Below are 26,151 nucleotides of genomic sequence, written 5' to 3' on the forward strand. Positions count from 1 at the left end.
TGGGCTTCTCTAACCCGTTCGGTTGTTCGGTGGTGCGGCGCGAGGCGCGTTCTACCAACGCCGCTAAACGTCAAACGTGCTCGGCCGAAAAGACGTGGTAATAAAAAAAAAAATACAACGTGTCGACAACGGCAGTCACGACGCGGACGACAATTAGTAGCGACGTCCTCGGTGACAAGGTTCGAGCGGATCGTACGCCCCCTTCTTGTCGCCGCCGTCACCATGATACCGTACTCCACGTGCTTGTCTTTTGGGGGCCGACACGACGCTCGTCGCTGGGTGGTCCTACACGACGAGTTCTCTCCCTACCCGGTGAGTCGCAGTACGAATACGCACGAGCACGCACGACGTATCACGTTCCTCAATCGAAAAGACGCGCGGTCACCGCCACTCCAAATCTCCTTTTCTCTATCCTCTAGCTAGTGTGATTACAGACAAAGCAGAGGGAAGTTGTGTTTCGGCACATCGTGTTGATGCATATTCGCATAACATGTAGTATCAGTACTATACACACGTACACATACTTGTGCACACGTATACACCTTAGTTACCGTCTATATACATAACACTGGTTCTATTCGCGTGCGCGACAATGCCTCCGGGTTCGATGAACGTCTTCGATTGCCTCGATTGCCTAGCTTCATTGTGTATAGACTGCATTTGCAGGATAGATCCGAGCGACTTCTCTCTCTCTCATCGTCTGCCATATTTGTTGACATTCGATTCGTTCGCGATACATCGTCGTGCGATATACATATCTATATATATGTTTTTTGGAAAGTTATAACCTTTTCGTGAGCGGAAATTAAAAAACAGAAAGCTTGAGACAAAGCAAGTGCTTAATAGATACACATATGCTTATTTTAGTAAAACTAATTTACTTTTTTTGTGTACAACCGTTTACCTCTTTAAAAGGGTTAATGTTAAGGGGGTAATGGTTCCTATCGCCGAATATATTCAATATATTTTATTAAATTGACATTTAATGGAATGGAATTGTTTGTTTTCTAAGGTTGTTTATGTACATACGTATGTAACAGTACATATATATAACTGCAGAAATGGAAACATATTTTTATATTCTCTATACCCATGACTTCAATTGATGGGAAAAATAATTCACTTCATCTATGACAGAGTTAAAAGGTTGATAGATAGTATTCGAATGTTTGACGTTCGTTAATTTTTTTACGCGTTGACTACTGGATTTGTTGTATTTTACGACATATGCGGAATATCGATCCAGTTTGTGCGTATTACGTATTATGTATTATAGAATTATGTTTTTATGCTCGACGTACAATTCACGATAGACAATATATGAGCAAGGCATACGAAGAATTACTCCATAATCTGTAACGATCGCGTGTTTTATGTTTCTTATAATGTTCTTAACTCGCTTAATATTAAACATGATTTTGTTTTTTGTTACAAGTTATAGGCGAGGTATAGGTGGTTTACCGGAATATGCTTATGATTGTTCATCTGTTCCTTAGAAGTCAGATTTTTTAATTGAAACAATAGGAAAATAATTATCAATAAATAAGAAATATAAGAAAATTACTTCGTTCAAATGGTAAAGTGAATTAACATATTATTTGCCTTTTAATCTTAATTATACAAGGTATAGTGTGTTACATTGTTTACCAGCACACGTATATTTAACGTTAATTTAAAGTTACATATATTTAAAGAACAACTTATTATTACTTATCTTCTAATTATAATTACATTAAACGAGGAATAATATTTTAAAGAAGTAACTTTTATTACCATTAGAGTACCTAATCTTCTAAATAACGTTAATAAAGAAGAATTTGTTAGTTGTTGCAAAATTCTACAAATATTTTGTACCAATATATTATAGAGATAAATATGAATTGAAAAATATTAATATCTTTTGTTTTTTGTGAAACAAGGATTTGTTTAACAAATATTATTAAAAGATCTCTTTACAATTTTTTTATGAATTGAAAATAAAGTGTATACATTTTATTGGATGGTATCATTATGCTTGTAATTTAAAGTATGATTTGTCTTCTCTTATCGGTTCAACTGGACGAAACCATGACAATGGACGGATGATAGAAATAGAGAGGGTCGGAAGTTTCATCAAATGACACGGTAATCAGATAACTTCAGCCGTGAATATAACAATGAAATGAGCATGGTCATTGCACGTTATTATAAAATGAAATCGATGCCACTTGCAGATGAGCCGCATCTCTCGTATAGCTTCTCTCATTTTCATCAATATCGTATTTAGACGTTCCGAGCATTTCAGTTTTCAATTATTAAAATGACAAGATCGTTCGAAGCAATTAAATTACAACTCGTCAATGAGCAAGGTAGTTACAACGAAAATATCCAATTTTTATTTCAGCATTATAAATTTATCGTATTTCCCTGATTTTATGTATTCAATACTTGAACGTGCTATAATTCTTTATTGTTAATTAAAAATTTACTGTATTCTGTGATTTCTTCATTTATAATTAATAAAAACACTAGAATTTTGTTTTACAATGTAGTTTACTTTAACGCGTAATATACTATTTATTTCTACAAAATAATGAGAAGTATAAAATTAGCCAGAAGTTTCTACTTCCCTTCCATTTTTCTATCAATGGTAACAATTCTTTTAACCTTGGAATTCTATACTGGATATCACATTCCCCACCTGTTCCCCTCTATTTTAACTTCATCTAACAGTTGATAGCTCTTTGTTATTAATTTTTCCTTGATAATTTTCCAATGCGGAAGAACGAAGATTATTCAGTAGCATGCCCGAATTCATTTGAAGTATTATATTAATATTATAAATATAATATTATATTAATAACATTGTTTTTCAATCATGTAAATCCTATAATTACTTGTTTTCATAGTTAGATTATTCAGTTCGTTAGTTACAGTGTTACCATTTTTTTGTACGTATAACATTGCAAAACTGACATGTCAAAGAATGATGTATTAATTCTATGTTAAACTAAAACATTACGTCACTCAATAGCTCGTATTTAATATACAATACAAATAGATGTACAATACGATATAGCCGTTTTATGTTGAAATATCGTAGTACGAATAGCGAATATACTTCGAGTTAGTTTTTGTAGAAAGAAGATTTGAATCTCTTTGTAAAAATGAAAACTACTGTCGTTTTGTCGTGAGAGCCGAAAAATAATTTGGAACGAGCAACAATTTATGCACAGAAGTGCATGCAAAATGCATCGTAAGCGTAAATGCGTTTTTAGGAGTTTGCAAAAAAGTTGATTACGCACTGTTGAGCAGAATACGTGCCCGTCCTTTGAACACTCGGTCAGATAGCTCGAAGGGTTGCTATAAACGAATTATTTTAAGGTGATTGTTGTTCACGGTTGACATTTTGTTGCGCTATTGCTATAGTCGATTGAACTTTCATTAAATTACATACATACTTGGATTCTTCGTTTTCTGCGGTTTAAATCAGTTTTTCAAGAAGAATGATTACATTGTAGTTAATAATTAAACTTGTATCACGAATTTACGAGTTTAATATATTCCTCAATATGAAAATTACTTTGTGTACGCTTTACAAGGTTTTGTTCGTTTTAATGGGATAAAATAGGAAACCACCTCTATTGTAACTCTTAATTTAATTTCAAAAGCTAAATTTTTAATTAATTTTGTTTCAATGGAAATAAATAAAAAAAATGGGATTTTTTGTTCTTTTACATTAATCTTTTAAATTAAAATCAGGTAAGCTGGAAGATCCTTTGTTTAAATAAACTAAACTACATAATAAGGGCGCCTTTATGGTTCGTTCACACACGTTCTTCTGCCCCCTTTATTTTTCATTATATCGATCAATAAATACTTCCTTGTATCTTTCTATTTATATAATAACCTATGCACGTTGTCCCATTAACGGGACGTTTGTCAGAAGAATCTAATTATGTAACAGTTTATTCAAATTATCTTCTTTCTTTTTTAATAAAAACTTCATTTTCTCTCTTTATAGCCCCCCCCCCCCCAAAAAAAAAATAAGAGAAAGGAGCAATCAAATATTAATGATACGAATATATGTACTTATTGTTAGAGATATACGTATTATTAAATAATAGAAAGATTTTGAAACAATATTCGATATTGTTACATATTAGAGATATATTATCTATTTTTTCACGCATTTTCAAAGTATTTTTTAAATGTCAATAAAAATTGATTTCAGCCTTTATTACATTTATTCCACAAAAAACTTCATGGCCTCAGTTAAAACGAAGATAAAGCTGCTTCGATATTTTGCGATAGAAAAACTAACTTGCAGGCATTTAACAGTTTATTCTCCGACTAAAAATCAGCAAATACTGGTTTATTCTCGTAGAGCTTTTGTGAGAAAAGAATCATCCTACGTGAAAAATCATTCTGTTCGATACGATGTGCATATTTCTCGTATAGGCAATTTTTCTGTTAATCTTCTGGCAATATTTTATTCGCTTGTGTTAATCTATTGATATTTTTGATAGACTTTTGAAAACTTTATTTTTTAATTCAAATTCAAATTTTTTAATTAACTTTTAATATCTATTTTTAATATCTAAATAATAGGTTTTATTATCTTTGTCGTAATGAAAATTAAACTCAAGAAAAATTACATACTATATTGTAAAATAAAATCATGATTATTAGACAACTACGTTAAACGTAGTATTTAAAACTTTCCTGAAACACGTTGGAAACATAGGTATTTAGAACACCAAGTAAATTCACGAATAAACTAAATTAACATAAATTTACTGGGTTGTTTGCCAGACAATGATTCAGCGAATTGACCTGAAAATCCTGAAATCACGGAACATCTCTTCCTTTTCATTTGTATCAACGTGACGCACGAATATAATTTCTCCAAAAAAACGATCCGTTTCTCATCTAATTTTGTAAGCCGTTTGTTTTCGTAGATTCGTTATTTGCCACCTGATCGTAAATTAAAATATGCCCGAAAATATTTTGTAACCTTGTTCCCTTTACACTATTTGGGACACTAATACATGCTATTTCACAGTTATGTATAAAAATATGCACGATTGTAACATTTAAAGGAAAAAGAAGAAGCAACAATTTTATACATATATAAGTACTTACAACTTAATCGAGTTTTCTGAGTTCTTTTATTTTGAATTTTATTGAAACACCTAAAATGCAGCTTCTTTTTTATTGTAACTATTACTAGTTGCTATAATAAAGTTACTGTATTATTACAATTCACATGGAAATATACAAATGGATTTTTATGTTCTTTTATTTCACTTATTATTATTACTTATTATTATTCACTTATTTATTACTTAGCACAGAAACTTTCGCTGTTAATTTAACGAGTTCCAAAATATTTCTCCTTCTGATCGGATTTCCTTACCCAAATTGAGTATTTTTCTTCTTTCTAATAACGTTTCTTTAGAATTTGTAACAATCAGTTTGCAATTTCTCTCATTAGAAAAGATATATACTAACAATTAGCATTTTGTAACATTTCTTCAACACATCCAATGCGACAGGATTTCTAACGATTCCTGTTCTATCTTTTGTGACGAAAAGAAACAAGAGAATTGTCGTTTACTTGGTTTTAGTTAAAAATGTAACTCGGACGCGCGACGTTAGATTGTTGAGAAATATTAAAACTAAAGTAATGTTATAGATTTTATCGATATCGTCATTGAATGTATTAGTATCCATTATTTGAAATCAAATTAGATAAATTTCCAGCTAAATTGCTTGAATTCAAGTTTTATTTGAACAAAGTTTAAGATTCAATCTTGGAAAGTTACCCCTCGGATAAGAAGCAGAGACGAAATCGAAAGATCTGTAACACCTGTTTCAATGTTGCTACAACGCTGCTTTTGTTTCGTTCTATTCTAGCTGTGCTGTTAAAGAAATCTCTATTCCGGAGCTGTTCCATTTTCCTTGTCGTGGATTTAAAAATCCTGTGCCTATGTCCGTACCCGACGAAACAGTGTCGCGTTGTTCTATTCCCCTTTTTATCGATTTGCAGCTCACAGGAAGTTCCATCCGAAAGGGTGAGCGAATAAAGCCTCGCGGTACTTGTCGTTGGCTTTATCTAAATAGAATTTTCGGTACATGTCTCAATAAAGCGCGATGCTACTGAAGAATATGATTCTTCAACGAGCACGTGCATCACATAGCCAATTTTCATAGCCAATCTCCTTTTCTTATTGATTGCCTTTTTATTTTTAACTTGAAATTGCATCCCTTTGTACTGCCTAAAGGAAATCTGGCCGACGTTGATTGAAACTTTCAAATCGGTGCTAAATGCTTCTTCTTCTACTATTTTTCAAATATGTAATTAATGATAATACTAATATGTCTTGCTTTTATATAAACTTATAAACCGGGAGAATAATATCTGATCCTATTTTGTTTAATTGTGCCAGAAGTAGAAGTTGTCTCGTGCAAACGAGCTTAGTATACATTTATTATTCAAGTAAAGTCATTGAAACGAGGAGAATTTTGAAAGCGTATGCTATTACTTTGTAGAATCTGGATTTATTGTTCATAACTGAAACACAGCGTTTAACACTCTAGATTATTCGTTATTTCAATAAAAATCGTTAACTACAATGAAAAATTATTGCAAAATAAATTATTTGACCTTAAGATAAAATTTTGTTGCTTTTAAAATAAAAACAGTAAATTGGTCGAAATGACTTATTATTTACTATAATCTTATTTTCATCTCAATTACAATTTGCCCATGTCTCGTAGAAAATATGTTTCATAGAAAATTATATTATTTAATCCAACATTTTTCAATCGCGAAAACAATTAGTAGCAAGGTCCTCTGTACATAAACAGAGTTAAATTTGTATTCTTCTCTTTTTTCTTTTTTTATTAAAATTTCAATAAAAATTTATCCAAACTGTAAGTTTCGAGAACTTCCTCAAGCTTTATAACTTGATGAGATTTTTGTAGTAACAAGCAATAGTAATTAACGCTTTTTAACAACTCTTGTGTGTATCATTCCATTGCAGGCTTCTTTCTTCTTATAATCTTAAATCTTTCGCCAGAACTGTCATCATCGTGAAAGATAAAAATTGCATTAGTTAGCCGGTGTCGAGGAAGGACTAACGCAGTCTCATCACGGATGGGGTAATGAGTAAAGTTCATTTCTGAAATTGAGACTGAGAAAGGGATCAGTACGCAGGAAAATAGTTTCATCCTGTTGTGAATGTAACTCTCGAATTGCTTTTGCGACCTTTTCGTTTCACCGTTTGACAACTCACCGATTCGCTGTTTCCAACAAATCTTTCTCTTAAAGAGATATCTATATATATATACACACATACATATTGGATTGACTAAAGGGTAATGTCGGACTTTTTGATATGAAACTATACCAAGAGTTAATGCAAATGATCTTCAACGTCGAATACATTTCAGCCAACTCTTGTGCGTTAATATGGATTATTTTCTACTACTACTAGATTGTAAATTTGATCGTTATCGATCTCGACAGTCGTTTACCATCGATAAGATCGAAATCTCCATCAGGAAACTTCTTGAACCATCTTTGCACCATTTTTTCATTCCTACACCACGTACATCTTTTGTGCTGTTTATACAGTATTTTTACCTTTGAAATTATATGACCTATGAAATTATGATTCATAATTGCGAAATACGGAAATACGTCTTCTTGTTGTTCATCTTAGAGTCAAAGTAAACATTAAAAAAATGTAAGCAAATGTAATTAATTACTTTTTAAATTGCACGAAATTCGAAATGCCAGCTTATAGATCGTATGGACGTTATACAGGTTATCGATAGTCTGTTGCTTTCGCAAGTAGAACGGCAGAAACGAATGTTTAGGGAAGAATCCGACATTACTTATACGTATTGGCCAATCTAATATGTACATGTTTATGTTAAAAAAAGAAAAAAGTAATTAATAATACGTAATTGATTTGACGTATCTCAGGGGCCAGGAAACATTAATTAAGAAACTAATTTTCATTTCGATATCTATTTCGATATACAACGATGACAAATGAAAATTGTAAATGAAATTATTTGCAATCAGGTAGAAAAGGTTTTTTTAGAAACGGAAAGACAAGCCGATTGACCACAGTCGTATCCCGTTTGCGCTAAATTAATTTTCCAGACTTAACTGGTTATCTCTGAGCTTGATATAGCTGAATTATAGCTCGTTTATTGTTCATGGTGCTCGATGCTCGCACGATGAAATCTGGGGAATGTTTGTTGGCAGGGCAAGTTCGTTTATCAATGCCAAGATCAAAGGGATTCAGTACGTTTCTGTGATCGTTGACTAAACTTATTGGTGAAACGCAATTGCTTTAGCTTACCTTGTCACGAAACAACCTCGTATAGACCCCTTCCCGAGAGATGGAGAGCGAGAGAGAGAGAGAGATTGAATCGAGCGTGTAGATAACTTGATTAGTCTATATATCGCGAAAGAAAATGCGTTTCAATATCTCCTATAATCACTTTTGTTTCACAGGGAATTTGAAATTTCAAATTCCTCGCGCGGTTTTAATAAAATTGTAATTTCATACGTGAGATCTTTGCATTGGGGAAGAAAGATTATCTCGTCGTTGACTAATACTTCGTCGAAATTTTTCATAACTTTCGATAATCGCACTTTATAACCCATTGCTTTGTTCTATTATATTGTTATAGGATTTCTGTATATTTGTCGGAAGTAGAACATTTTTAAAGAAAATTGTGTCATTTAAAAGATGTTTGAATTTCCCTCTATGTCGAAATATCGTGCAAGTTAACGATGGTTCTCGTACATCTCTAAACAGATGATTCAAGGAGAAAGTTTCCCAATATATGGTAGTATACTACCTCCTTGAAGTGAACTGTTTTATAACAAAAGTCGTCCATGATAGTAAGAAGTCATTGTTATTCAATGTTAGAACCACGTGCGAAAATAAAGACTTTTAAGATATTGAAACGATCGCATAATGAAGATCTTCATCTACTTCACAGACCTCGATTCTTGAGACTATTCTCAACTATTGCTTTCAAAAGTATCTCTATTATTTGAATTCTTCTCGAACATCATATTAAATTCTACTATTTAAACACCCTCACAATTTCATATTGATCCATTGTAAATGAGATCGTGAAATATAAGAAATGATTTTTTCTCCCTGCCAGGTTAACGTTTTAATCAACTTTCATACCTGAGCAGCAAACATTTATTTTAAACACGTGGATCAAATATTTAACTACGAATTCATTTCATTCGAATGAATATAGTAGAAAAATTAATAATAATTTTGTTGTGTAATATGTAATACATATAAAGTATATATATATAAAGAACTAATGAAGGAATCTTCATAATGACTAGACACGGCTTTTCATGTATTCATAGGAAATTTGAAAATGCAAGATCGCCAAGATTGCGTATAGTCTGAAAAAGTGCAGGAAATATCCAAAATACAGTGATGTCTATAGTATTTGGCAGATAAAACAATTTCCTACCGAGATTCTACTTTCTGAATTATATCCTGGAAAATATGTATAAAATAATATAAAATTCACACTATTCTGATAACGATCCAGAACACGGATCAATGTTTTCCTTCGGTTAAAAATTCGTTCATTGCCGAAGAAACACAGGACGCTGTGCGTGCTATAGGAATAACGGAAATAGTTGGAATATAATCTCGGTGGGTAATTTCGAAACGACAAGCCCCTCGGTATGCCGTAGGATTGTTTAATCAAGATGCAAGGGAAAAGAGGCGAAGGACACCATCTTTGAAGGAGAAATATTTTCACGATCGAAGGGCTTGCCTTGCAATTTCTTTCGGTCCTTCTCTTCGCGGTGTCGTTCCTTCTCCATCGTGGACTGTCCGAACGCTCCGGCCGGGTGATTAAAAACGAAGCTAATAAATTGATTTAAAGCGCTTTCAAGATGGCGTCTTTGATAGCAAATCATGAGACGAGGAGGAAATGGGAAAGTAGCATCCTTCCACCCTGAATCGTCTCGAAGACGTTTTAACGAGACTTCCAGCATGACTACCACTTTCCTCTCTTGTCTTCTTCTCTTTCTTCTCTTTGACAACTGGTCTCCCGTCGTTTTCGTTAAAACGTACCGCGATCGAAGAAATCTATCATTTATTGGTTTCTCGTTGGAGTTGTTTATCACGGATTTCTTGCTAATGGTCCTCGTTATACTCGTTACCGTTACGGAATCTTTATGTGCGAGTAATAATACAAGGGTCTTATAACAAGAAACGACCCTTGTCAAATTCTTCCGTCTCCGCTAGCTTCTTCTATGAAGCTTTAACCGCGTGTATTTTTATTTGTCGGAACATTGTACATTTAATCATAATAATTCGTGAAATGATGTAACGTACTTTTTCAACGACTAGTTTTACTATTGCAGATTTATTGGTTTGTTTTGAAATAATACAGGAAACTATTGGTTCGTTGGAAATAATATCTGCGTGAAAAAATTATGCGATTGAAACAAATACGATAACCACACAACGTATTTTAGACTTTTAGGAATTAATAAATAATTAAGAATTTGGGACATACAAAAAATGTTAAATTTAATCTAAACCAGCGCTTTATAACCTTTTCTATTCGCGACCGCATTTTGTCTGGAAAAATTGTATGCGACCACAATTATATACATGAGAAGGTACATAAAATAAATATACTAACAAACGTTAATCGATAATAAATCAAACAAGTTTAGTTCTTAACAATTCTTCGCTATATTTATAGTTTCATTACATATTACTATTTATTAAGGTAAAAGCAAAGGATATCTATGAGACAAACGAGCTAATTTATTTTTCCATAAAGAATTAAATATTGGTTGAATATTTGATATAACGGAGTATCTTCAACGTTCTTTAAAATTGATGGATATTTTGATTTTACAATTATCAATGACGGAAACGTCGTTTTGCTATAAATACGTAGTATAAAAGATTATAAGGCTATTGTAGAAATTGCTGGAAATTCTGTCCTAATTCCAGTAAAGTAAAAACCCATTTACATGATTTTTTAAAAAGCCGGTGTTTTATATCTATGTCGATTAATGGCTCAGTGAATTTTTCATGATCCTTTGATGACAGATGAGCGACATTTTTCATTTCACTGGTATATGGTAGTCGCAAAAATTGTCAAGATCTTGTAATTTTTTTACGCGATCTATAGCTTACAAAGCTCCTGATTTAAACTATAACAAAATAAATATGCTCGTGAGTTTTATATGGATTTAGAATCGGTGTCGCAATGTATTCTTGGTGTCTAGAGTTGCAGAATTTCATCAGATACCCATGTACGCCTCACGATTATCACCTATTTAAGGTATACTTACCTGCTCATATCACGGATCACTGACGTCCACCACAGGTTTTTAATTGACCAGCTGATCAACTGTGCCAAATGACCCATGATATGAGCACGAGTATCTACCTTAAATAGGTGGCAAGCGTAAGGCGCAAATTACCATCAGTGGGTCCTTAAAACGGTGACAAAGCTAGATGTGATACTGATATAAAAAAAGAGATATTTTTTTCAACGATACGCATTGAATATTTAACAATCTAAACTGAATCTAGTAGGAAATTGGAAAGTTAGAAAATAATCCTGGAATCGGAGAAACTCACTTGAGATGATTTATGAATTAAAATAAAGTTTGACACTTCAAGAAGATGAAAACGATCATTTCTTCTAAACTGTTAGTATTTTTTGTTTAATTCTGTTGTAACCTACTTGTGCTATACTTACGTTACTTTCACTGTGCATATCGTCTAGGTGTTAATATAACGTTGGAAGTATCTTGTCGTTATGTATAATGTGTAAAAAGACAACTTTTAAAAGTGTACAATTTTTGTTTAGAGAAGTTGTTTCTTGGCTATTAATTCTAATTCTATATCTTACGTCTTTAATACTGAAGATGCGAAATACAAGATAGGAAATGAAACAAAGCACGTGCTTTTATAATTATGAAAATGTATATGAATTATATATATATATTAGTACATTATATATTTATTAATACAAAAAATGTATTAAAACGATTGATTAGCTGCACTCGTGTCTTCTTAAAGGCTTCAAGAAATTGACAGAACGTTTTCACTGGCTGGAGCCACTTACGAACGTATCGTGAACGTATGTTTGTTCGTATTCAGCGTAGACCGTAGGTGTTCCGAAACGAGTTTACGTGACGATACCATTTGCTGCTAATGCATGTTTAGGCTTTGTGGTACGTTACCCCGTAAGAAAGCTGCAGGGGTGCCGTACAACGAGGATGTCGGAATTCATACAGTTACGGACCGGACAAGGTTGAGAAGGTGGACAAAGAGAAGACAATAGGAGCGAGGGAGATAATCAATGGCATAGTCCATGGGGTGGAGCTGAGTGATGGGTGAGAATCATGAGGGTGCCACTTATGTCGTCGATGGACATCGCCGTCATGTTACTATATCAAATGCTTACATTGGTTTCGCTTCAAGCGTATACAACGAGATCCAAAAATGAGAATACATCTTGATGGCGTGTAATTTTTGGCGTTAACATTTTTTAAATTAAAGTTCAGTTTTTTACATATATTGTATTACCTTTGAATCTATCTAGTCCAATGTATTTGCTATTATTTTATGACATATATGTTTCATCTTTTCAATTATAAAACGGTTAATAGAAAAATATCGCTAAAAGTTTCACGGACAACGGAATATCCGTTCCTCGAACTAGACGAAGCGTAACGAGATCCGTAGAAAAGAGTAGAACACAGATAGATATACGTCGTTCCTTCGCACCATAAACTTTATGGTCGACCTTCTACTTCATACGTCGATATGCTCTCGTGAAATCGATGCGTAACGCGATTTAATACGGAAAAGAGAGGAATTACGATGTCCTGACAAGGTAGTCGACGGTGCAGTAGAATCTCATTTTCGATGAGATCTACGCGAATCCATATCTAACGTTGCATTATACGAATAATATTCGTTTAGCATTCATTCGCTATCAACAAAATGAAATCTTCACAGCACCGTTTTGCTTAGTTGTCTAATCATTTCAAATTTTTCGAACCATATAAATATTTTCAGATTAGATTAGATTATTATTTTTTTTTTTTTTTTAGAAACACGATGCGATAGGAAGTGGTATTAACGTAGGTTAAGGATAGCAACGTGAGCCATAGGTATTTATAGATATTTACGAAAATTTTTGTAGACTGCTTGTAATCTTTGCTCGTTACATGTAAGAAATACACTTTAATATCTCAAGCAATTGTGCAGTATAATGTATATCAAGACGAAAATTAATTCACAATGGAAATGACGGATATAATCAGACTATGAAAATTGTTGTGCATATCGATCTGTATGTCGGATATGTTAACTTATGCCACTTTACTGTGTTAGATCTTGAAGTGTCGCACAAAACTAACCGACTTGTTCAAACTTATCTTCTTCTGTTTAGTAGTAAATGCAGTCATCAAGATACTGCATTGGTTATCACGTATGTAGATATATATACGGTACACTTTCCGTAATGAATCATATGTATAAACAAAACGACCGCTTCACTATCGACATTTGAGCATATTTAACTAGCCGCCAATTACGTTTTACGATACATATTTTCTAATGAAGATTACACGCACTTTTGTTCAACGGTTTACTTTGTACTTTTTAAAAACTGAAGAAGACTAAGATACGGATCAGAAGCCATAGTGATAATTCGATTTTGGAATACAGTTACACGAAAACATCACGAGAATGCCATGAGGAAGATACTTATAAATTCGCTAGAATGCGACAGTTGAAGGGACGGTTCAGGAACGCGATTGTGCGGATGCCAAAATTCTCAACCGGCAGTGTTCTGCGTGGGAAACGAGAGAAAAGAAAAGTAAGTGACGTCGTGTTCTCGCGAGTAATTTAGTTGATGGTGGCTGCGCCCTCGACAAGAGTGAGCGAGCGAGAGAGAATGGGCGAGAGCACCCTTAGGAACGATTCGTGGCCTCTTCAGAGACCCCGAGGTCGGTCCTGCCTGTTAGTAAATATTACTTAACATTATTGCTTGTCAGGCCGATGTCATTGTAGACGTGGACTAACGAACGAGGACGCTCGCGTTCATTTCATTGCGTGTCGCAGTTTTTCTCTATGGAATTTGGTTTTTTGGAATGCCAAGCAGAAGCTTGCGTCAGATTATTCCGCAGCAGGGCTGGGCAACTCGCGGCCGCATGTGACTTCTTTCCTGCTTGTATTCCTCTTCAGCGATCCTTATCATACGCATTTGACTTCTACGTACGTATCTTAGGTATTTTGATTCAGAAAGTTTTATTCTTTCAATGCAAATAAAGAATATTTTATGAACACAAATAAGCGGAGCGTTAATTAAACTGTAATAGGTCCATAATCATAATCATTGTATATCTATATACATACATATACTCGCAGTCGCACGAGATAAAGCAAGATAGGAATATATGACGTGGTGGGGGCATTGGCAGATTAATGATGAAAAACTCAACAATGGTACGGAAAAATGTATTAAATGAAATTAAGAAATTAATTGACAGATATGGAGTTAGAATGACGAGCGTGATTGTTACATTAATGCTTACTCATCACTTACTGACATCATTCATGTGATATGGCAATATAGTTCTTGTAACGTACTGCTACTGAACTTAAATTTTCTTCGCACAACGATACGTGCATCACAATACGCGAGATACAGCTAATTTTTTCTGAATAACCATACGACAAATTCCTGCTCCTGAGTCTTTCAGTTGAAGAGAAACATCGTCGCAGCTAACTCATTAATCGTCAATCTGTCAATCTTGTTCGTTTCCTTTGTATCGTGTATTCATCTCTGGAATGTTAATTTGGAGTAAAAGGATAAAGCAAGATCATTTTCAAGCGAAAAGTAATTGATTTTTCGGTATATATTACGTGAGTACCAAAAGTAAAAAGATCTCCGATAAAAACCTTGGTGAGAAGCAGATATTTGTTTATTAGCACATTCTGACTTCTGATGAGTGTCTAGTTGTGATCTGATCATGTAACGAGTTCTAAAAGGCAGGTATACGTCGATTCCAAAGATTTACTTAAGATTTCACGCATTATACGCATTAATTATGAGGATACTATGTATGAGATTTGTCTTTTTACTGAATTACTCGACTGTCCGCATTGCGAAGGTAATCGTATGAACAAAGATTGTCAATCCATAAGAAATTTGACAAAACTGTGTCATTTAAAAGGAGATTGACATAAGAGATTTTTGGATCATGAAAATGGGTTGCTATATTTTATGGAAAGTCAAATACTTGATTCTTTTCTTCTTACATGTTATCAGTAATTCTGATAATAGCTGTCATCAAATCGTTTTACGACATCTTGTTTCTGGAAGTCGATTGAATTAATTATTAAAAATAAATTGCAATGGTGAATCGAGGTTCGAAACATTTAATCTAAAAATCACAGCGATCTCCATAAAGAATAATTGTTTATTGATTATACGTTGTCTTTAACGTTATATCTATTATACAAAAGGCTCTCCACGAGATAAAAAAAACAGTCTTATCCTATATTTGCGTCTATATAAGTATCCGTAAATTGTTCCTATTTATTTACATTATTTTATAGTCCTTTACATTGCTTTGATTAATCTTTTATGTTGCGCTAATTAATATTTTATTACGTTCTATGCTTAAAAAATAAGGAAAAGGAATACCTAAATGCATTTATAAACATTCTACTGGTTGTTTGCTACCAGCTAATTCATTATCAACGTATTCTAAAAAAAGTATTATAATTACCATTATATAAGTACCTCTTAACTATCTAACCCTAAGGCAATCTCTTATTCTTAGAAATACCTTAGTTGAAAAAAATTTTATTTTTTAACATATCGTGATACAAACAAACAAAAGGTTGTATTATCATTTACAGCATTATACCTATTTTATTAATTTACGATGAGATAAAAATTCCATACTTAAAATATGTAACTATGTTTCAACAAAGCTACATATTCGTAAAAATCAGGATTCGAAACGGCGAAGAAACCTGGTTAATCAGTGTAAACACTGGTTTTTAATTGACCGGTTAATCGGATCCGTAAACCTGGTTAAGCGGATCCCCGTAAATCTGATTTTTCGAGGCTTTTTTCTGGCGCGTCACGCACACTCGTGCTCACGCGGACCCTCTTAACTCGTTTGTTCAGAAAACAATCTAAGTTTAGCGCGACCGTCTAAATGCGTCCGCGGTGGCGGATCGCGAACAACTATTTTCGACTTGTATGTCTCACCTACACCGCGGTAATACTACTATTTTGACGTTTACTCTTCGATCATAGCTAGTGATATTATTTTTATTAATAGTGGCGCCATACGCTCGCACTGATAAATAACTTTGGCTCGCTCTTCGAAATGGAATTTAACGTTTCTAATTGAAATGCGTTATTTTTGTCGCCGGTAGCGGTTTAACGAGTCCTTTTTTTCTTTTGACATAAAATTTTCTTTTGTGTACATGTTGGTTTCGTCGAATTATAAAAGCGCATTTACGAATGTCGCCAGAGCAATTTAAGTTTCGATTTAGCCTTTTGATAAATTGTCAAACAGTTGCATAATGAATGTCGCTTCGTTTATACTTTTACAAATGCGGTTTTGTAAACCGTTGATAGGTTAAACTCTGTTCGCCAAGATACAGAAATCTAGTTCCTCGTTGACTGACACTACTGATTAATTCTCCGCGAATAAACGCATGATAAATAGAATTACACATTTTCTGCATATTACGCATAATAAGACGTTTATCATTTCATTTTCCAAAGTCATTTTATTCCAGATTGTTAAATGTGAGGGACAAAAGATCTACTCTTTCTACTTCCACTACTTTTGATTAGTATAAGTTTGTATTACATCAGGGGTAATACAATCTCATGCATAACAAACGAGCAAAGGGGTAAGGTATTTGAACTGTAATACAGTAAGAGGATATTTCTTGTTTTGATAATAATAGAAGAGCACAGTTTCTATTTTGTTCTAATATATTTTGCAATGTTTGATCGTAACACAAAATTAGAGAACATAATGCGTAATACATTCTACTAACCAGAAATTCTACTAGTCATTCCTTCATGAAATCTGACACTAACTAATCACACCACGTCGCGGTTGGTATTGTGAAAAATAATCTGTATTCTAAGTTATAATCGGTTAACAAATTTATTTTTAAGGTGAATCGAAGTATCGAATTGATGTATATATTGTAGTATTGCTATTATACTTACCTGTATATTGGTATAATTCTTTATTCTAATTATTTATTATTTATTAATACAGGTATTATTTCGTAGAGATTCTGATCCTAATTTATTTTTTGTTTTTTTTTTGTTTTCGGTACTTAGATAAAACGAATATCGTTTCATGGAAATAATTTATTTTAATTATTAATTAAGTTTAAGAAGTTGAATATTAAGTTTTTCTGTAGCGATATATATAATATTAATGTAATATTTAACAGTGTAGAACCAATACAATATTTAACTGAATTGAAATGAAAATGAAATTGAACATTCCAGAATTTTATTCGATGTTTTACATAATACACAATCAAAGTTTTCAAAATAACGACACGACTCGACACTTACAATATCCTAAACCCGATACTTTGTCTACTTGTATGCCAAAATAATCTACGTAGAATTAATTTATCCTCCGTGCAAGTTTCTAGCTCGAGTTGAAGAACGTCCAATTATCCCAAACAAAATGTCACAACTCGACGCTCGTCTAAACTAAAATATGCTACACAGCAACCATTACAATAATACGATATTTTGTCTTGTTCGCGAAGCACGTCGCTTATATCTATTTCACTAGCACTCATTCGTCTAGATTGTACCATTTTTAATTTATTATATAATAACAATACGCTGTCTTCTGACATAGATAGCCGACATTTGGATCGACATCAAAAACTCGTGCGACTCAGTCAAGAAACAAACTGAACGCCGATATCACGATGCAACGAAGACGATGCAAAGTCATCCTCGTATTCACTGCTTTTTTCACTAATTGAATCAAAACCTACAATGACAATTTCAAAAACATTTAACACATTTTTGAAAAATGCGGTTTTTAAATTACACTGTTTCGTAAGATTCAATCTAACGCGCTTGCTGTATTTAACATTATACTGAGAATCTTGAGGTTTTCATAGCTCGAGTTGTCACAATCAACCCTGTTACTTCGTCTTGGGTTTATATAACGTGAAATGGATATTATATTTCAGTATATATTATTAAAATATAGTAGATTTTTAATTTTTGAATATTGATTTTAGTATATAATAATAATAATAATAATTTAATTTTAGTCTCCTCGGCCATAAGATGGACTTAGTTTACATAGATTCTTAATCTAGACATTCATTCGGACAAACCACCTATATCCTTCTGTACTATCTTCTTCTTCCAGTATCTTTAGCCGCCTCTTTTTCTTTTCCGCACACACCAGCCATCTTACTACTTCCACATCGAAAAACTTTTCCACTACATCTTCTAACCTGCATTCGCACCTTTCCAGTTTCCTACGTGTCTCAATTAGGTGCTTCAGCGTTTCCCGACCTTCCTTGTGTAACACACAATGCTACAGCACACATATGCTACTTTCCTCATCTATCCAATACTTATCCCATTACTCAAAGTTTCCGCTCCTAATCTTTTCTATTAGCTTTTAACTGTCCGCTACATCTACCCTGTATTTGATTTTAATATCTGATATAATAAATATATTGCTTTTCGCGTGTTCTACGCGTTTTATGGATAAAATATCCAAAGAGAAAGAGATATCTAAAGAGATACAAACCCGAAGAAGAACAAGGAGAACAGAGCATTGTTATGGATAACATTGCTAATATGCTGTTTGATTCTGTCTGACGCTTCTAGATACAAAAATAAAAGATCCCAACATTTCGTTAATATCAGTACAACCAGTTTCATCAAATTTCCAAGAACTGCGTGTTATCAGTGCAATTTTCGACTCCTAACGAAGATAATTATTAGACTGCGAATTTTTATGCAAATTCATATTTTTGGGAATATAATTAAAAAAGAAAAACTTCGGTAGAAAATGACTGCAACTACCGAGAAGTATTAAAGTATTATACTCCAGGTTTCTCACTTTCAAATTTCTTATAAATGCATAAAAATCCTCAGATCACTGATTGCAACGTTAACGACAGTTTGGCAATCTTTTCCTCTTATCGTTGGTTACGGCTCACATCCGAAAGCCTTTAAAGATCCTTATTCTAGGTTTCCGTACAATTATATTGTCACCTTACGAGTCCTTTCGAGAACAGCGAACGTTTACTCTTGGAACGATGGTATGTCGAGAATGCTGATCTGGAGACGAAACAGAGTCTGGGATCGAATTTCTACTTTCTAAAGATAACGTGCACAAATTAAGAGGGCCGTGGAAACTGCTTCCTCAAAGCGACGTGTCGTCGCTGAAAGGAAACGCTAAAGCCAACAAGGAAATCGCCATAGGAGGAGAGAGAAGCTGCACACGGGAGACATTTTGCGAAAAAAAAAAAGGATAAACATCAATAAAGACAGCGAGGAAGGGTGGAGACTTCACGCTCTTAATCCTTCTTTTCGTCCTGGTTTCCTCTTCGGCCGTAGCATCACCTCCTACCCTCGTTGGTTTGTTTCACTTCTTTCTCGATTCAGCGTTTCGACAGACGAATTTCACAGTTGCGTGTATCAATGTCATACTATTCCGTGAAAAAAGGTGTCTCGTCGATAGAAACGAACTGAAAGGCTAAAGATACTGTTAGGATGAAATGAAAGAGTAATATACAGGGTGTCGCGTAGCATCCGGGAACCGCTTCGGCGGTAGATTCTGTGTATGACCTTGCTTTCGAATTATAGCGAGTTTCTTCTCCAATAAACCGTATTTGCATATCCTATACAGGAGATACTCAAAATGATTCTCTTTGCATCCCAACAAGAGCCTGAAGATGTTTACTACCATTAGCCATTAATTGTTCTACGCTTTCTATTTCTTCAGGTATTGTTCTGATTTTCTGGACGTCTTGTACAATTCTCTCGCGATTTCGACGCTGTCGACGGACAACTTATTCCGACGTGAAACCTACATTATTGGATTATCGTTCTGTTTGATATATTATGACAGATTTCTGTCATTTCTTTCTTAATTCAGGCCTTTGACGTGTGAATATGAACGTTATATCATTGATCGAAAAATAATATTTTGTTGATAGACAGGGGAGAAAAAATCACAGTCTCGAGAGACGAAGCAATTGAATCGATGAAATCGTGGAAGGAAGTGCAAGTTGTGCAACTTGTTATAAGAACTTTTTACTTAATAATTGCAGAGTTTAAATAATAAAAGACGCAAGTAGCACGAACGTAAAAATTTTCTTTTTATTTTCCTTTTAGTGAAGAGAAATGTAAATTGCACGGTAAATACAATACAATAAAACAATTTTTTAATAAGGTAGGTACGTTGAATTATTTACTGGGGTAAAACTTGTTTCGTAGAAAGTCTCTATTTGCAGACACTTCAATACGGCGGATAGTAATTGCCAATTAACTTATTATGAAAATAAATATATCCTAAGAATGTACAATTTTTATGATTATTGAAATTCAAAAGAATACATATATGGTATAAATATATGAAAATAAATGATATGGATTTTCATAACCATACGATATAAATTTACAAAAATAAATGGTATAAATTTGGTATAAATTCGGAGATTTACGTTTATGTGCAATACAGCATTGAAATTGAAAAGAAAGGCAATTTATACTTTACAAAGCCCTATTGTTTTCCTGATTGGCTATAAATCAAGTCCCAATTTAATATCGTGTCTGTTAGCACGGTTCACTGATATTCCACGGAAATCGTAGACATCTTTAAACTGTATAATCGATTTTCATCTAATATATCGTCTGCCATTTCTATCTTCTTTTCCTCTCACCCTCTTCCGGGTATTCGAGTAAGCCCTTGTAGAATCGGCAAGATATTACCAGAGAAAAAGGTGGACGGAGTTAAAGGTGACAGACATCGCTATTGGAGGTTCCAACGAAAAATATTCGCCACGAACGCACTGTATCTACTGGGAAAATGGAATTTCATTGTAACCAGCAGCCCTGATTTAGCATCGAGGATAAAGGCACAGAACGATTCAACGATAAAGAGATTTAGGGAACTTGACAGTGTTCAATTACTGCGTCAAAGAGAGACTAAAGTTTGCTCTTTAGATAGGTAACGTAATTATAGCGCGATCACGGATACCAGAATTTAGAATAGGTGTACCATTGCTTCAACGTGTTACCAATATTTTTAATGCGGCTAATTTTGTAAATGGTTAAATAAGAGCGAAACGTCATTGAATACCAACTAATTCTTGGATTATTCTAATTACAGAGAACCATTTATAAATTTGAATGTCATGTAACCGTGACATTTTTAATGAATTTTTTATTCATAGATATAGCCAAAAGAATCTTCCTGTTCGATAGGTTGTTCTAAACTCGTCGTAATTCCCTTGTTTTAAAAGTGTTTCTCGAGGTTCTGTTATTTTCAACTTCATTCATTTTCTTAGAACTTAAACAAACGGTTATAAGGTTGATAATATAAAAGTTTATGAAAGACTATAAAGGTTGGCAGCGATTCTTTCTACAGCTATACAACGAATTTTATCATTTCATATACGAGGTGTGTCTAAAAGGTAACGAGATAGATTTCGGTTCTGGGGAGTCCGCGACATTGTATCACAATGCTGCGACGTTATTTGAGACGTATATCTCTACCTTACCTTCCGTATTAATTTCAACTCGATTCAGCTAACACGATCAATTTCGCAGCGAGTTTTATAAAAGCATCTTTTAGCGACGCGTTACGGAAATGGAACAGCAACGTATCGAACAGCGTCTTACATTGCATCAAGAACGAGTTTCGATCAATTTCGAACGAGTTTGTAAATGAGTTTTGTGTCCAACAAACGTATTCATGTGCTTCCACAGCCTCCGTACTCCCCAGATATGAATTTACGTGACTTTCTTGTCTTTTCAAAATTCAAAAGTCATCTTAAGGGATATCATTTTGGAACTATGAACAGCATCCAACAGGTTGTAACCGATCAACAGAAAGTAGTTTCGGTAGAAGAATTTCAGCACTGTTTCCAGGAATGGAAACGGCTTCTCAAAGGAATCATTCTGAAATGGATAATATAGATTTTTCATTAAATGACACATCAACGTTTTTACAGAACCAGTTTCGTTACTTCTTAGGCACACGTCGTAGTACTAACATTTGTAAGGGTGCATATTAACAAGTTTGCTACCGCCGTTTAAAAACTTCCCACTGTCCAAGTAACGAATTTTCATGATATTACACATATATACTATAGAAACGTACTAAATCAACGATCGGAGTAGTTCTTATAGTACGTCAAACATGTGCGACGCTGGGCTGTGAATAAACCGTATCTATGTACATATATGTGACGCATTGGAATAATGACGAAGAAAAAGACATATTTGAAGCTAGGTTATTCTTATTTATTAACGTGATACTTTTTGAAAGATCCACATAGGATTTTAATAAACCTAGCGGTTCATTATCATCATCATAAATTAAAATGTATTGAAAATATTTCTACGACTATCTGGGAAGCTAAAGCCGAGCGACGATATGCACAAGTGAAATTACTCAGAATGCTGATACTGGCAGCGTATTTGAGGAACGTTGAAGTCGCTGAGTTATGCTCTTTCGATATATAATTATGAAACACTTCCAACAATAGAAATGCACTGTTCGAGCGAAGGACAAGTCGCGTTTTAATGAAATATTGTGTACTTAAAATAATAAAAGATAAACGTGTTGTAACACCAGATCAAGGGTAGTCGTTGTGGATACTGTACAGAAGCATCTCCGATGAAAATAAACGAGGCTTCATCTATTTTTCTTGTCGAAAATTGGAACGCAATTCGCTGTACAGCTCTTAGTGCGTCACGCACGTGTGACGTCCGGCAGCGAGCGTGTTAGGAAACGTGACCTATAGCATACAACGATTGTTTTCGTAAAAATTCTTAATAGCATTTCACATTTCACATTATGTCCATAAGACTATACTATCAGATCAGTGTACAATGTGTTGTCGCAAATGCTGTACGCGTGTAGAAGCACTCTAGAAGTTGGAAAATCCTGTACTCTATCTCTAGAGCAGGTGTGTACCACAGAAGAAGAGAGTACGTAGAAAATCAGTCAGGTGTACGCTTGTCGAGTATACGAGGGCGTATAATGGGCTCGTAAGGCTCGATGGATCCGGGCGGATGGAGCTGGAGCTGGCTAGCAGAGAGGGTGCGCACGCATTCTCTCCCAGGAACACCTTTTGCGCGTCCATCCGCGTGGCCCAGCCATGACTAACCACCCCCGTAGCGCGACCAGCTCTATCGTTACTAAAGTCAGCCTGGATAGCCCACGCTTCCAGGGTCTATAATACTTTTTCGACCCCTGAGGCGAAGTTCCATCCCAACGGAAACTGTTAATGGCGTAAACAGCGTCTGGTATTTGGCACCAAAGGATAGCTTAATTAACCGTTATATAGATTCGTTGTAACAGGTTGTAGCCTTTGTTATTTTTGGGAAATGTCGAGTGATTTCAATCTTGATCAAAGGGACACTTTGACTTTTCTCTTGTTAGGGAAAGATTTGGCGAGATTTAAATTTATGTTGCTTCGTTACACCCGGTTCTCACTGATTTCGATGAAAGTTGACAGAGTAGTAACTAGATACATAGTAATTGTAGTTTCGGCACGCATAGAACCGATATAAATCTACGGAAACGTATCGTTTAAATTTTCATTAGAAGACCAATCGCAGTTTTTTCCAAAATTTTCTCTTATATGTCGTTTAGTAAACGAATCTTTTTAACTTTTCAGGAAAACTCAAGCCGTTTGATCCAGTTTGAAAAGAGTTATAATATTTTAAAGAGTGTGCCAATATTAATGTAACTGGTTGTATGAGAGAAACACGGTTTAAAGTTTGAAGAAATCGCATTCCATGTTATATTCAACTCGTAGAGTATTTTATTGAACGATATAATCATAGAATATAGAAGCCTTATCGATCAATTTCACTTTTTATTATCAATTTCACACTATTAGTATTCAAGAAAGTACATAATTAGTATTGAACATCTCAAAGAAGAAATCTTAAATTTATGAAAATAAGATTTATCACAAGGAGATAGCATAAATAATTGTAAATTGCAAACAAAATTGTGGTAACAAAAATTTGTAAAATATTCGCAATTATCGATCTATGAATTTTAATTTATGGATATAATCAGCGTGGATTATTGTGTAGAATTTTTGTTAAACTATTTATTTTCCACGTAATTGATCGAACATCTGCATTTAAAATTACGTTCATTGTTGTAATACGGTATTGTAGTACTATCATCTTGCCACATCTGAATCAAACCTTGCTAGAACGATAAGATAGTAGGTTATATCGCGTAGGGTAGACCTGGTCGAAAATAACAATTTTACTTTCGAATACTATCTCGAAAAGATAGAGCTACAAAAAGTTCCTTTATACCCGAAGCTCATGTACCCATCTAATATTACTGAAAGTATAACAGTTGGACTTTGTGATAAGTAATATCAAAATTGCCAATCAAAAATAAGAATAAGAGAAAATATTACAACCACCCTTTGCTGCAGGGATGGTTCGCGAAGATAATTGTAACTTGAAGAGACCAAAATATTTATTCGACCAAATAAATAAAAGGAAACTAAAATATCTGTCTAAGCAAAGAGAAACTGAAAACCAGTTAAATCATTTGACAATTTGAGTAAGATTTTTAACCATTTACGAATTACTATAAATTGTTTGCGATGTTACAAACGTATGAACGATATGTCAACTCTTAACGAAAGATATTTACATTTTTATCTAAATGGTGGGTGAAATTATAACGAACAATATGCGAGTAAACGATGTAAATGTTTGACGTGAGAATATAAGATTTTGTTTATTGTTTTAACATAATAAAAAACTAAGAAAATTTACTCTATTAAAATTCCAATATCAATTGATTGACATTAATATCGTATACGTATTTGTACATGCATATAAATATTTTCTTTCCTCTTGACACAGGTAAATGTTAAAATATTCATATATGAAAATGTATTCTAAAACCAATCGAATTTTTATTATATTTACGTACTGTGATTATTTTTCTTTTGGTATAAATATTCCATATTTTATTGGTGAAATTAAAAATACTTCCATCACTCGTTTAGAGTGGATTTTATATTATTGATTAATCGCTGCGATCATCAGCCTCTGATATTCGTCCGATAGCTGTTATTGGAGGGAACGCTATGAAATTTGAAAAATGTAGTTTTCGAATCTATAAATCGAAATAGCCAATGAAGATATTTCATCAATCTGAAATATGCATATCACGTTGTTTGACAACCTTATATTTGTCTGTTTATACAAATACACGTGAAATATGGTCGTCAGTATATCTTCGATAATTTCATTTCCTTGATTTGAAATAAACGTCGATAAACGACGATGGCTATTCATCTTCTCTTTCGAACGACAATTTTCAGGCAAGTTGAACATTTTTCGGTCAGGTTATTTTTTGTTTTAATTTCGCGCTTGGAGATTGCTTGGCAACGGAGTTGGAAACGGCGTACTCAATATTCCAAATTACACAGATCGGTTGTCCATTTTGCCATTTGCGCGATGGTTCCTCTGGGAGGAATAATCGCGGGTGGTTCCGCCACGTTGAATTCGACTGTCACACAATCCTTCTCGAAACAAATTGCACGTCATCCTATCTGAATTATGGTTGCAGACATAAGGAAAAGGGAAAACGGGAATTGGATAAGATGATCTGTTCGATAATAATGCATGTCCCAAGACTTCTCTGGTATTATGGTCATAATTATACCGTGAATGTTTGTGTATGCATGGAAAATTTAAATGTACACGCACATTTAATGTACAGAAATATTATATATATATATATATATATATCATATATAATTAAAAATATTATATATATAATCATATTTAATT

The 26,151-nt window shown here is 33.8% G+C and overlaps 1 protein-coding gene across 2 annotated transcripts in view; it reads left to right on the forward strand.

Annotated features, from left to right (window-relative positions):
* Positions 1–26,151, forward strand: part of LOC132907358 (uncharacterized) — a 140,867-nt gene that overhangs the window by 4,870 nt on the left and 109,846 nt on the right. The window contains exon 1 of one of the 2 annotated variants that reach the window (XM_060960491.1): positions 87–312. The exons of the other annotated variant lie outside the window; for it this stretch is intronic. Within the exon in view, the coding sequence (XP_060816474.1) occupies positions 223–312 (90 nt within the window). The 5' untranslated portion in view covers positions 87–222. Of the gene's footprint in view, positions 1–86; positions 313–26,151 lie in introns of those variants that run through there. 2 annotated transcript variants of the gene reach the window in all.

This window comes from Bombus pascuorum, chromosome 1, assembly GCF_905332965.1.
Source record: "Bombus pascuorum chromosome 1, iyBomPasc1.1, whole genome shotgun sequence".
Lineage (NCBI taxonomy): Eukaryota > Metazoa > Arthropoda > Insecta > Hymenoptera > Apidae > Bombus > Bombus pascuorum.